The 13,167-nt window shown below is 41.1% G+C and overlaps 1 protein-coding gene across 2 annotated transcripts in view; it reads left to right on the top strand.

The window, feature by feature from the left end:
* The window catches only part of tgfbr3 (transforming growth factor, beta receptor III), a 72,907-nt gene that overhangs the window by 39,697 nt on the left and 20,043 nt on the right, over positions 1-13,167 (top strand). For both annotated transcript variants that reach the window (XM_087836816.1, XM_087836815.1), the window contains exons 4-7: positions 481-618; positions 8,915-9,098; positions 11,077-11,239; positions 11,678-11,825. In XM_087836816.1, coding sequence (XP_087692942.1) covers positions 481-618; positions 8,915-9,098; positions 11,077-11,239; positions 11,678-11,825 — 633 coding nt within the window. The remainder of the gene's footprint in view (positions 1-480; positions 619-8,914; positions 9,099-11,076; positions 11,240-11,677; positions 11,826-13,167) is intronic.

Below are 13,167 nucleotides of genomic sequence, written 5' to 3'. Positions count from 1 at the left end.
CTGAAAAAAGGCATAGTTGCAAGCTGTAGGGATGGTTACAGGGACCCGCCACTTACTATTTTTTTCCACGTGAACAAAGACTCCACTGTGTGAAAGTTAAGAGCCCTCTGAGGATACATATCAGAGCCTTTTAGGGAGAACACAGCACGCCGTCTTTGTAAGTTTATCAGCAAAGTGAGTACATAAACAACCACAAAGCTAGATAATGTAGAACAATTTACATCATAACAGAGCTGGATTTTCACCAGACTAGTAGCAGTTGCCTGATATTAATGCTTATACAAAACGGAACATGAGAATATCAAAGCTTTGACATTTGCCCAGTTCAGCTGTGTGAAATCAGATCATGTTATGTACTCTGACTGATCTCGTAGGATTTCTGTTTTTTTTACTCTTCTCTCTTCCTCAATATACTTGTGGTAACAGGGCGCTAATTTCTCTCTTTCTTTTTCCCCCTTTTTTTTTTTTTGCTCTTGCCAGGTTGACTTACATCTGAAGCCCATCCAGTCGATGCTGCACCACCAGAAGCCCCTGGTCTTCGTGCTCAGCTCCCCCCAACCATTGATCTGGAATGTCAAAACAGAGAACCTGGCTCTGCGCATCCAACATACCTTTTATGTGAGTCCAGAACACAAAAAATCCTTTAAGTCCTGCTTCCTAAAACTGTCTATTCATTTCCTCACAGGCTAAACCGCATTACCGTTTCAGTAGCCTTTTCTATGAGTAACATATTTGAAGCGATGTAAATTTGCGGAGGAGGCCGTTCTGCACTTCAAAGGGAGGTTTCCAATGTTTTGGGGGCACATCTGGTCAACGCGCATGTGCAGTCGTAGCTTTTGTAGAGCCGTGCGTAATGTTTCATCTGGTGCAGTGGATTCTTTAGTCGTAATATCATTTTGGAAGTATTTAGCGGAAGTTTGACTCACATTATCTTATACAGGATGCAGCTGTAAGAGGTTGTTTTTACGCTCATAAATGGGCCAAAATGTATTTATCTAACACAATCTGCTTCGTCAGCTTTATTCATGCTCGACATCCACCGAGTCGTGTCCCCCACCCTTCTTTACACAGTCCTGTTGATAGCTTGGCTGCTGTTCATATGACACTGGGTGTATCCATGTAGCACAAAAACCCCCTCAGCGGTGAAGGTGTGGTACCAAAAACTGTAGCACTAAAGCTTCACCAACTTTATCCTTTTGCCTACTGATTTTTGTTGAAATTGTCGTACAAGTTGGTTTGCAAGCAAGTATATAATATCGATAAATCCTGTGTTTTTTTTTCTACAAATGTAACTTTTATTTGTTACATTTGTAGAATCTTCCTCTTGCTTTGCAGACTGAAGTTTTTCTTAGGACTCGGGTGGAAGAGGCAAAGATTTAGTGAAGGGTATCTTAGTGAAGTTGGAGCCAGGTCCCCTGGGGAGTCAGCCATATTTAGTGAAGGTACCAGGGGGCCTCTCTGGGAAACTTAATAAAAAATGTAAAAATGCACTGCTTCAGTGCTCTTGTTCAAAGCCTGTGTATCACATGAGAAAATCAGTGCGAAATGAAACCCAGAAGCCTCCGCTGTAGCTGTGGTCTCTGTTGTAGCTGTGGCTTCACTGTGCTATATAACTATGAAAACTTCGCTTTGCATTCATGTGAGCTGAAGGCTTTTCTGTATTGCTGGCTTCCCAGAAGTATTCATTTTTCAATTTCTATGTTAACACCAAAGCATTGTGCAAGAACGCAGCATCAGGTACGCAAATTATTTCCATATGTGGTTGAGAGTTTTCACGCTTACTTCTTAAGCTCAAAACATCTTCTCATAAAGCCAATGTGATATGGAGGAGAATACGGACAAATGGCAAAAGCCTTGTGTTACGCACAGGCGCATAGCACAAGGGCAGCAAGAGGATCCAGTGACTGTTGTTTGGGAGCTTTTTGCTGGCAGCGCTTCAGTCTACTGGCCCTCTTACAGGAAAGGGTCACTGTAAGTCAATAAAGTGGGTCATCACTTTTATCCAGTGCAGACTTATATCCTGATAGATGTTGTATCTTCCAGAATCATAATCCCCCAGTCAATGACTAGTTTGCCAAAAGTTTGAGAATGATGTCAGTCTTGCTTTTATCATTTCTCAAACTGGTGGAAAACCTATGTGAAATGTTCGAGTCTGACATGTTAAACACTCTCCACTGCTATCATCAAAACACTGGTAATAACCTTAGGAACCAATTGCTAAATGCTAAATGCATTTCAGCTTTTGTAGACTCCACTTGGTGTATACAAAGGTTGTCCAACATAACCCACTGTAAAACACTCAAGCAAATGCACGATGCTTAACATATCCAGCAACAACAACAAAAGCAAAAAACCCAAGATATTAACCGTAATCAAATATTACTCCCAAACAAAAAAGTGATTGGCCCGCCAAAATCAACAGAAAGCATCAAATTCACTGAGACCAGCCTTGGAATGATCGCAAAATCTAACCTAACATCAGAATTAAACCAAACAGAAAAAAAGACCAAAAGAAAATAAAGAAATAAGAAATATAATCTGTACAGGTATACATTGCTGCTGCTGTGGACGAAGAAGTAAGACGAGGAACAAGCTTCATGTTCTCTTTTATTGGCTTCCAGCTCATTAGACCAGACCAGAGACATCTAAATAAAGAGTGAACAAATTATGAGGGATGGATTATAGAGTCTGATTTACAGATAACCAGAGGGCCAAGGGCACATAACACCAAACACCTCACTAAAGCTGTCTTCACTCATGAACAGTGGGCAGTATCTGGAGAATTAGCTTGTCCTCAAGTACCCTGTAGCACACAGCAGAGCATAGTCTGCTTCATATGTGTTCTTACTACTGAAAACTGGTTTAGAGACAATGCCACTTGTGTATTATGTTACAACTTTCAACAGAGGTTCTCCCGTAAAGGCTCAGTTATGTCTTGAAACAAACTTCTTTTCTTTTTATTTGTCACCTCTCCATATCTAATTTTAAGAACTACGTACTCCAATAAAATGTTCTGTGTGTCCCAGCCTGGTTGACATTTAGAACAGTAATTCACTGAGTATTAATAGGCCTCTGCTAGATCTTATGAAACCTTATAGGCTTGTGTGACAGGGACATTCATCACAGAGTCATATTAGGTCTCATCACCTCTGCATCAAGATTGATTCCTGTACAATAAAGTGTTTACATAGTTAGCTGACAAGGTTTTGTTTTTACTCATCGTGTATCCTAGAAAGGTTTCTTCTATTCTTAGAGAAATTTAGAAAATCTGTTATTTTTTTTAAATAAAGCATTAACAGACATGTTTGAGGTTCCTAAAATTCACTAACCAATATGGGATCTGTTTATGCTTGAGTGGGATCATAGTTTTCAGAGAAATTTACTACATTGGGATATTAGGCCTGAGTGCTAAACAGCCTTTTTAATTATCATTTCCTGTACAAATGGAAATGTTCTCATGTCAGAAAGAAACGGATGCATTTCATACAGATGGATGAGCATCTGGCCAGCTTGTGTTTTCTTAAGCTCTGATAATGTGTGGCCAGTGAGATGAGTGTTTCTGCAAAGACCAGCAGGTCAGCATCACACTAAATATCTTCCCTTGTCAGTGGTGGCGAACAGACAGCAGCTGAAAACCATCATTTTAAAGAAAACTTCGAGGCAGAGCTAATGCTGTGAGTGTAACCATGTTGGCAAGGTTTTAATAACTTCAGCTGAATCTCCAATTAAGAATATATTTTATAAAATTTTCTTTTTAAATGATAAAATGTATTCTTACATCTTTGACTTAATTCACAGTATTCATTAAATTGAAGCATTTTAGACCCAACCAAACCAAGGTGTCAGCTTTCTCTTGTTTGCCCTTCAGTACAATATTTGTCCGACACATAATAGCAGCTTTTGAGCGAGCTGAAAAGAGATAAAGGAAATTTAGACACTTTAGGCCGAACTAATGGCTTTGACTGACTACAGGGGTCCCTGCTGAATTAGGTGTTAAGTATTTCTGTTTGAGTGGCAGCACTGAGCCTTCTGGCAGTGCAAGCTGTTGGTATCTTATCCACCAGCCTGACTGCTGCACATTGCCCAAAGAAGTCCCGGATGTTGCTCCTCTTCTCAGGTTCTCTCCACAGTGACACCTCCTTAACATGCCACAAAACTGAAATACAACTCAACATCTTGCTTGAGTCTTCTCCTAACTGTTAATTGGTATTCATCTTCGTCATCTCCAATAACTGTCATAACTAATTCTAATTGATGTTTGGTCAGACCTGCTTTATGTTTATACCTTCATCCATTTTTTCCCTAACCACTTGTCAAAAGGTGGAGTAAACCCTGGAAAGGTTTAGGGCTCTTTGACATCCACGCCTTTAATGAGGTAGAAAAAGTTCGTTTCTGGTACTGCACATGAAACGACAACTGACCATGACCACTGATGCAAAAAAAAAAAAAAGGTCAGCACATTAAGGATCTTTCCACTCTTTCTGCTTTAGAAAGGAGTTGAGATGTTGCTTTAGCGAGAGCAAAGAGTCAAGTTAAGTCGGTTTTGGACTTAACACTTCAGAACAGAAACCCTATGCCAGACCTCCTTCACTTGCCTTTCCACTGGAGAGGCTGTTTCCTGCGACTAACAGGACTCTGAATCAGACCTGCCAGTCCTTGTTTCCTGGTCCCAGTGCTCAGGGCTCCATGGACACAGATGGGCTGCCTGGAAAAGCTTCAGAGATGTTGAGCACACTGTTACTGTTGGCCACTGGACTCCGATGGCTTTTAAAATGCCAGACTTTTGTTGTAAAACATGCCTTCCACAGTGCTTTTTGTCAATCAGCTGCAGGTGGGAATCATTGCGTTTGTAAACTGACATGAAATGTGAACACTGAATAAAGGCCAAGTTTTATTTTACCAAGGGACACCATGATTAGAAGTGAGACATCTGCAAAGTGTGCTTTGCTGACTTTGTGGCCAAATGCATATATTTCTTCTTGTGGGTTTGAGGTTGAGAGCTGTGTTGCATCTTCGCTTGAAAGGCTTGATCTGGAGCAAATGTTTTATGACTTTTCATGGAACAACACTGTTTAAGCTTTGCTGCTGGCATGTATGTTGTCCACTGCCTGGTTGCCAAACTTTCCCTTTTCACTCTAGTATTTCTTTCATTATTTGTAGGCTCATAGTTTGAGCTTTCTCCTCACTGCAATCACCAATGGAAACCATGGGTAGCCACTAGTGTTTTTATTTGGAGACAGTAATGGCAGAGGAACGCTCCAGAGTGGCGCTGAGACATATGGTATTGTTTTCTCCACAACAGAGCCTGCCAGTTCACAGGAACACATGTGCAGAGAGCAGCATGATTAGGTCCCAGTATCTCATTGAGTAAGAGAAGATCAAATCAGCCACCAAAGCATTTATCACATTAATATCAGAGAGTTATTGCATGCTCATAATATCCATCAACTCATTCTGCACTTTCCATCACCCTCCTGTGTTTGCAACACCTCTTATTTTCCAAACAGCTTTTTGCAATTTTCCAGGCTAAGGGTGTTGCTCAGTGAGAACGCAGCTCGTGATAATTGATCTCAAACATTTGGCATGCTGTCTCCCTTTTGCTCCACATATGGCCTTAACATGTTGATCCATACAGGCAGAAAGAGCCGGAAATATACTGTTAAATGTTTAGGATCTTCAGGACTGGCAGATGTGCTTTTATCTTACATGATTTTTAATATATCCAGATGACCAGATGACCAGAATCAGCTTTCTGGAATCCTTTATTTATCCAGGTAAAAATCTAATAGAGAATAAGATTTTTTTCTTTTTTAAGAGGGCAGCAGAAATGACAAGAAAACAGCGATTTAATCTCTCCAACTGTAACCACTTTCAGTAACATGGTTGACTAAAAGTACCATTATGAACATGAAAGCATGTGTGTCAGTGCCAGAGGTCTAAAGTTATTTTCTAACAACAGCAAAATTTGAGAAATGTGTCTCTATTCAGGGCAGTCATGTCTTTAAACTTCTATTTTCTTGCCCATGTTACTTTAATCAGAAAAAGAGTGGTACATTAGTAGCCTCCAGAACTGATCCAATAATTTTGGCTTCCTGTTGAAACATGCAAATTTTGACTTCCCCAGCTTGGTAGTCTAATATATTTACTATGACTCAGCTTCAAAATAACTGACACCATTACAGAGAACTCAGTATGGCAGCACTTTGTTAAAACAGATCTCCACCCAAGAGTTGAGACAATTTTACTTCACAAGTATTTCTTTTCTACAGCTCAGTCGGGAACCGCTGGAGCCCAAAAACGAAGCCAACATCAAAAGCCTCACAAGCTCACTTCCTACAGTGTCCACTTTACACTAATTTACGTCACTGAATGGGGCCCTCCCTACCAGTTTGTGCAATTTTTGTGTCTTTTGGGATATTTTTAATGGAAATATCTAACAAATAATATGGCAGACTGTGTGGCACAGAACGTCCAAGAAGTTTATTCTTTGGTTTTGTTGAGTGAAATTCTAGTGCCTTAGGTTATTTAACCCTATTCAGCAGGTATGTGTCACTGCGTTGCACCTACACACTTTTTAGAAGCAGCTTGCTAACTAGGCATGCTAGGATTAACCGATAACTTAGCAGTTCAACAACTCGACCAAATACGGTCACTTCTGGCTCCAAAAGACAAACATGGTTGCAGCCAAATTGTTAATGTTGGGTTTCAAAATATATACAGTCCATGCTACAGCCCTATAAGGACATGAATACAATGCAATCATCTTTAAGATCTTTTTCCAGAGTTTCCTGACATGAGAATAAGCAAAATGGATTAACTAAAGCACCCTGTTTAAGTACACCGGCAACAAAACTAGCACCAGAGAACTGAATGACAGCTTATGTAAACAGTACGTAGTACAGTATATTTATATTTATAAATGCCATTTAAGAAACTACACTTTGGTTTCCAGCACTTTTTGGTCTGCCAGGCGTGCAGAGAGAGGCCGAGCAGAGAGAGAGAGTTTGTTAAAGCCCAGAGTGGGTGCCTCACTTCCCCGTTTCAAATTCCTGAGGTTTCCAGCACTCTGGAAGGCCTGGAGCTAATTTGGCTTTCAGGCTTTCCCCTCTAATTCTTTGCGACTAATTATGGTCGTATTCCCGCAATTAAACTGATAAACTCTGCTGAGCTTGGCAAGGATACCCCGGCCCCTCCCCGGCAGCTTAGCGCACCACCCCTCTCCTCTTCGCCATCGTTCTTTCTGTTGCTTCTTACTGTAGTAAACACACTAAAAATAAAGTCAACCTGAATTCTTCGACAATGTCTGTCTCCTAGGCAGCAGTATTTACAGCCTCTGGTGACAATGCCAGGAACACTGAGAGGAGCGTCCAGAGGTCAGACAGATGTTGTGCATGCGGAGATTTGAAAAGTTATGTCTGAAAAGCCTAAACAGTCAGAAGGGATATTATTCTGTTATCATTGAAGCATGATTACAATTTAGGGACAACTTCATAAACTCATCACAGAGAAGTGGTCTGACGTATTATTTCTCAGATTCAAATGGATTTAATGTTTCAATTGCGCCTGCCAGCACTGTCTCAGCTCATGCATACAGATAATATACCTTGGAGGAAAGAAGAACAAGCACGGAAATAAAAGGAGGTGGGGTGTCTAGACGTGCGCTAGGATTCATTTGGATGTTTGGTAGGCTTTCAGTAAATATGTATGTGAATGTTTATGTCTTTGAAATGAAGCTCTGAATTCCAGTAAGGTGCAAAGGTGGTCTTTTCCTGAAAAAGTTTATATTTTCTCTTTTTAATATGTAAATGTGCTTGCCTTCTTGGGTTTGTGTGTGTCAAAGATATGTGTTGTCCCTTGTGGGATATCTGTTGCCCCTTGTGGCCACTTTAAAACACAACTATACATTTGTGACGACGCACTACACTGGAAACCAGACACCTGGTTGTGTTGAGGAACATGTGTAGAAATATCCTGAGCATATTTGTACAAGCTTTGCAAAACAGTGAGAAGTTCAATTCAATTCAATTCAATTTTATTTATATAGCGCCAAATCACAACAAATGTCGCCTCAAGGCGCTTCATAGATACAGAGAAAAGCCCAACAATCATATGACCCCCTATGAGCAAGCACTTTGGCGACAGTGGGAAGGAAAAACTCCCTTTTAACAGGAAGAAACCTCCGGCAGAACCAGGCTCAGGGAGGGGCGGCCATCTGCTGCGACCGGTTGGGGTGAGAGAAGGAAGACAGGATAAAAGACATGCTGTGGAAGAGAGACAGAGATTAATAACAGATATGATTCAATACAGAGAGGTCTATTAACACATAGTGAGTGAGAAAGGTGACTGGAAAGGAAAAACTCAATGCATCATGGGAATCCCCCGGCAGCCTACATCTATTGCAGCATAACTAAGGGAGGATTCAGGGTCACCTGGTCCAGCCCTAACTATATGCTTTAGCAAAAAGGAAAGTTTTAAGCCTAATCTTAAAAGTAGAGATAGTGTCTGTCTCCCGAATCCAAACTGGAAGCTGGTTCCACAGAAGAGGGGCCTGAAAACTGAAGGCTCTCCCTCCCATTCTACTTTTAAATACTCTAGGAACAACAAGTAGGCCTGCAGAGCGGGAGCGAAGTGCTCTAATAGGGTGATAATTCAATCGTATTTAAAGAGTTAGTTTGATTGCTTTGTTGTGTTTTACAGGTTATATTTTTGTGACGCAATAAGAATGAGCAACGTTGAAGTGCATGTAATTCTCAACAAGTGAAACACTTTTAACAGAAAACATTTTCTCTGAAATTGAGTTGGACATGAGGAAAGCTGAAAAAACTGAAGAAAACACGTTATATAGAGCAGGTAACGTTTTATCCCAACAGTTCCTTTGTTCCTTACACTCCTGCTTTTTTTTCTTCTCCTCCAGGTATCTTTGGGCTCACAGGTCAGGTTTAAGCCGGAAAACTTCTCCCTCTTCACCCGCATACAGCAAGAGACCTTTCCCCACGGCAATGAGCAACTCCTCAACTGGGCCCAGAAGAAGTACAGGGCAGTCACCTCTTTCTCTGAGCTCAAGATGACTCAAGACATCTACATCAAAGTCGGAGAAGGTGTGCACCAGATTCCCAAAATTCCCAAACATAGCTCTGGGCCCCAAGGCACTCCTCCACCCCATTCCCCTTTAGCTTTCATAACTTTACTTAGCTTTTGTGTTTTAGCCCAGGCTAGAGGTTTACATGCACTACGCTAGAAAAAGATTTTCCTTCCCTCAAAAGACAGTCACCCTTTCACACTTTTTAACAGGCCGCCTGTGGTATTCCTAAGTTTTGCTTGCTTACAGCCTCAAGAGTTCTTGGAACCCAGAACAAAAATGGTTATATTTCTGTAACATTGTAACATCTTTAAAAATGACTGGGTTCAGAATAAAGCCAATACATTTAAAAATATGTATATATATATATATATAGACAAGTACTTTTTCTACAAGACAAAAAAATGATCCCATTTAAATGGAAAATGTCGCGCTTTTATCATCCTTATTTCAAACTTAAAATCCTCGTATCAGAGCAAGCAAACAAAGAAAAAAACACACATAGCAACAACTCTGCAGTTATCGACAGTGCAAGGGTTTTTGTGTTTGACAAGAAATGAAAAATGTACATTGGTTTGTATTTCAACAACTGTAAAACAAAAGTTATGGCAGCTGAACTACGAAGCCAAAATGATGAGTTTAGTACTTTGACTTACTGAATTTTGGGGCTTACAGACACTAAAGTAGCTGCTACTTTGCTGTTAATACACAAGACTTTATAGTGAAGCCAAAGAAACACACAGTACTGCTTTTCATTTTTTAACAAGGTGCAAGGTGTCATATTCTGTAGTTGGGGGAATAGGTGGTAGTTTTACCAGGAAAGAAAAAAGTTAGGAGGGAAAGATGAGGTTAGAAAGAATTAGACAAATCCTTTCCAGTTTTTTCAATAAGTTTAGGAAGGAGGGTTTCTCAAGTGAAGAGCACAGAAGGAGTCTCCGGGGTGGCCATGATTGATTTTCACACATGTTCAAGATGCAGAATTACAATTCTTTATTTTCTGCACTCACATTGTGAACAGACAACACATCCGACTCTGCATTTCATCAGTTCTCAGACAAGATAACTTGTTTTTAATGAGAATCTATTACTACATGAATATAGAGCTTGTGTCCAGAAAGAAATTAATGGCTCCACTAAGTAAGTTCTCTCTGTGTTTTGTTAGTTTCTGTGGAGAGCGGAGAGGTTGCTCAGCCTTCACGCTCTTGGCTGGTGTCATTAGGGGCTGTGGTTTGGCAAAACCTCAGAGTGCCATGATGTTTACTTCAAGTAAAGAGCTGTAGATTTCCACTCCTTCACATCTTCAGAAGTGTTTCATGAAGATGGAGAGATCCTCACTTTGCTTTCTAGCATGCCCACACTCAAGGTCTCTCCTCAGCTCTTTAAGTGCCGCAAGAGTTCCGGAGAGGAAGGTGCCAGCCTTCAGTTTACACTCTGTCCAAAGTTCTGTTTGCCAAATAAGGAAGCATCTGTCTGTGTTTTCCCGTTGTGCTGAGAATGAGCACAACTTTTCATCTTAATGAATTTTTGAACTGTTGTGAAATTGAAGGAAAAAACACAAGAAGTTTTGATGACTGAGCATGAATATTATTGTCCTGTTATTGCAAAAGAATTCTGGTAAAACATCTTGCTAAGATTTCCCACATAAAATCTAATTTCCCTGTTGATGGGAAGACAGATCATGCCAACCAGGGCACGCCCAACCTCGTCGGGCGCACAACCCAGGGCCTTGTTAGTGCTGCGAATAGTAGCTGCAGGGTTACAAGAGCAACTCTGCTGTAGATGGGAACAGCTGGGTTAAAGCAAATGTTCAGTCTTCCGAAGGTTTCGTGAGCAGGACGTTGAATTCGTCACTAGAGCGGGGGTTGCTGTTCTGTTGTTGACATCAGGCTCTGACCTCTCTTTGGTAGAGAAGTGCCAGAAGCTATATTTCTCCTTTGCAGGTCAAAATAGTTTCACAGCCCCTCTGAACAGTAACACAAACATTTCTCCACTTTCAGATCCACTGTCTTCTGACACCTGCAAGATTGATTCCAAGTTCCTGTCTTTGAACTACCTGGGCAGCTACAAGGAGCCACAGACATCAAAAGGCTGCGTCCTCTCTGTGCCCCACAAAGACAAAGAAGTCCACATCATTGAGCTCCAAGCCCCAAATGCCAGCAGGTGAGCAGCCAAGGCTGCAGAGGCCAAGAATACATGTTGTCACGGTTTATTTTTGAGGTCAGGATGCTCGCAATAATCTCTGTGGAGTTTATTTTGGATGGGAACTAACATGAAGGCGGAGGGGGGTTATGTTCACTTAGGGGTTTTCTTTTGAGGAAGAGATTTCAAAACTTGGTCTAACGGTCCAGTTTGCCAGATAATGTCCTCATTCCCCAGTGGAGTGATTATTCTGTACACCCAAAAGACAGAAAATCTGGGAATGTGTTGTATCTTGTGTGCTGTATCTTGCTGCGGTGTTATCTGTTATGTACGTCTGCAATTTTTTTTCTGGGAATACCTCCAGCTTTTTAATTAGTTGGCCAGACAAAGGCACAGTAACATTACATAGACCTGACCATCTATTATTATTTATTCTTTCTCTCTCCTTTTTTCCTGCAGTGCTTTCCAGGTGGATGTCATAGTTGATCTGCGGCCACTGAAGGAAGGTACCTGGGTACATCGTGACGTTGTCTTGCTGCTCAAATGCGCTAAATCTGTGAACTGGGTCGTCAAAGTCCACAATGTGACGGGCAATGTGCATGTGGTGGTAAGTTGGCAGCATTACAAGAGACAAAGGCTTTCCATCAAATGATATCTTTTTTGCTCTACAGGCATCACGGATGATTTTACATAGTTGGATCACATATCACTTTAGGTGTCGCGGACAGAAATGTCAACACTTTACGCTGCTGGCCAAAGAAGTTGTCACAGCAAAAATGTATGTTAAAGTGGCGCCTGGTCCACGCTGGGGGACAGGGTGGGGATAACAGGTTAGGAGGAACTGTGAAATGTCATTGTGGCACCTCCAGGAATTGTCATCACTTTGAGAGAGCCAGAGGCTGGAGTGAAGAGGGCATCATATATTTTCAGAGTCAGGCGTGCTGCAGTATTGGGCCAGAGCTGCTTCCCATCAATCATAATGTGAAATACGCGAGGCGCTTTATTCAGGCTTTCGGGCTTCCTCACCACACACAAAAGACAAACAGTGGCTAATTACTACAATATATCAGTATACGCTTGGGTTTGTGCATATCAACGGTGTGCTTGAGCATATAGTTTTGATATTAAATCTTCATTACTGCCACTCAAGTCTCAGGACCCTCGGGAACCATAAGAATACGACACCTATGCACACTTTAGAGGAATAGTTTAACTGTAGATCATGTCGATACACAACTGGCCGTGGTCCAACCACCACAATTGCTGCAAGGCTGGAATTTAGAGCTCCTCTTTTCCTGGAGTAAAAAGAACAATTCCAGTTGAACTAAAAGAGAATCACCAACACTTTTTTTTTAATTTTGTATGCCACTTTCTTAAGTTTGCATTTTCTAGCATGTATATTTGTGTTCCCTGTGTGTGTGTTTGTCTGTGTGTGTGGGAGAGGGCTTGTGTTTCCTCAGTGTCTAATGCTGATACACTGCTGCAGCAGTGACACTGCACTTTTGCCAGGCATGCTATGTTTGTACAGCTGCCTGCTATACACTGAGTCAATAAAGTTTTTGGGTGTAATGCCAGGTCAAAATCCATAACACTTAGTGGGGAGAACAATTGAGTGTTTACGGAGTTAAATTTTGTTAATCTATTGGATTATATTTAGCTAGCAGTTTAGTAGATGTACAAAACATAAAGAAAAACATCAATTTGGCTATAAATGTAACAACTAAGGGATGCATTTTCACCGGAGGATCCGTGCTCCGGCACGTTTGGCCCTCAAACACCACTTCGTTTGACTAGTGTGATAGCTTCGTACACACCCTGGATTGTTTAATGTGGTGGTCCCAGGTGCAGTTTATTTGAATCGCCTTCACAATGAGAGCAGCGTCTGGAAAATCTGAATTCCTTCCTTTACTTTGGGTTAGAGCTAATTAACAAACAGCTTAATGTTAATA

The sequence above is a fragment of the Neolamprologus brichardi genome, chromosome 23 (genome assembly GCF_056152115.1).
Source record: "Neolamprologus brichardi isolate AB-2024 chromosome 23, ASM5615211v1, whole genome shotgun sequence".
Lineage (NCBI taxonomy): Eukaryota > Metazoa > Chordata > Actinopteri > Cichliformes > Cichlidae > Neolamprologus > Neolamprologus brichardi.
Note: the sequence above shows the minus strand (reverse complement) of the source record. Positions and strands in the feature narration are given on the sequence as shown.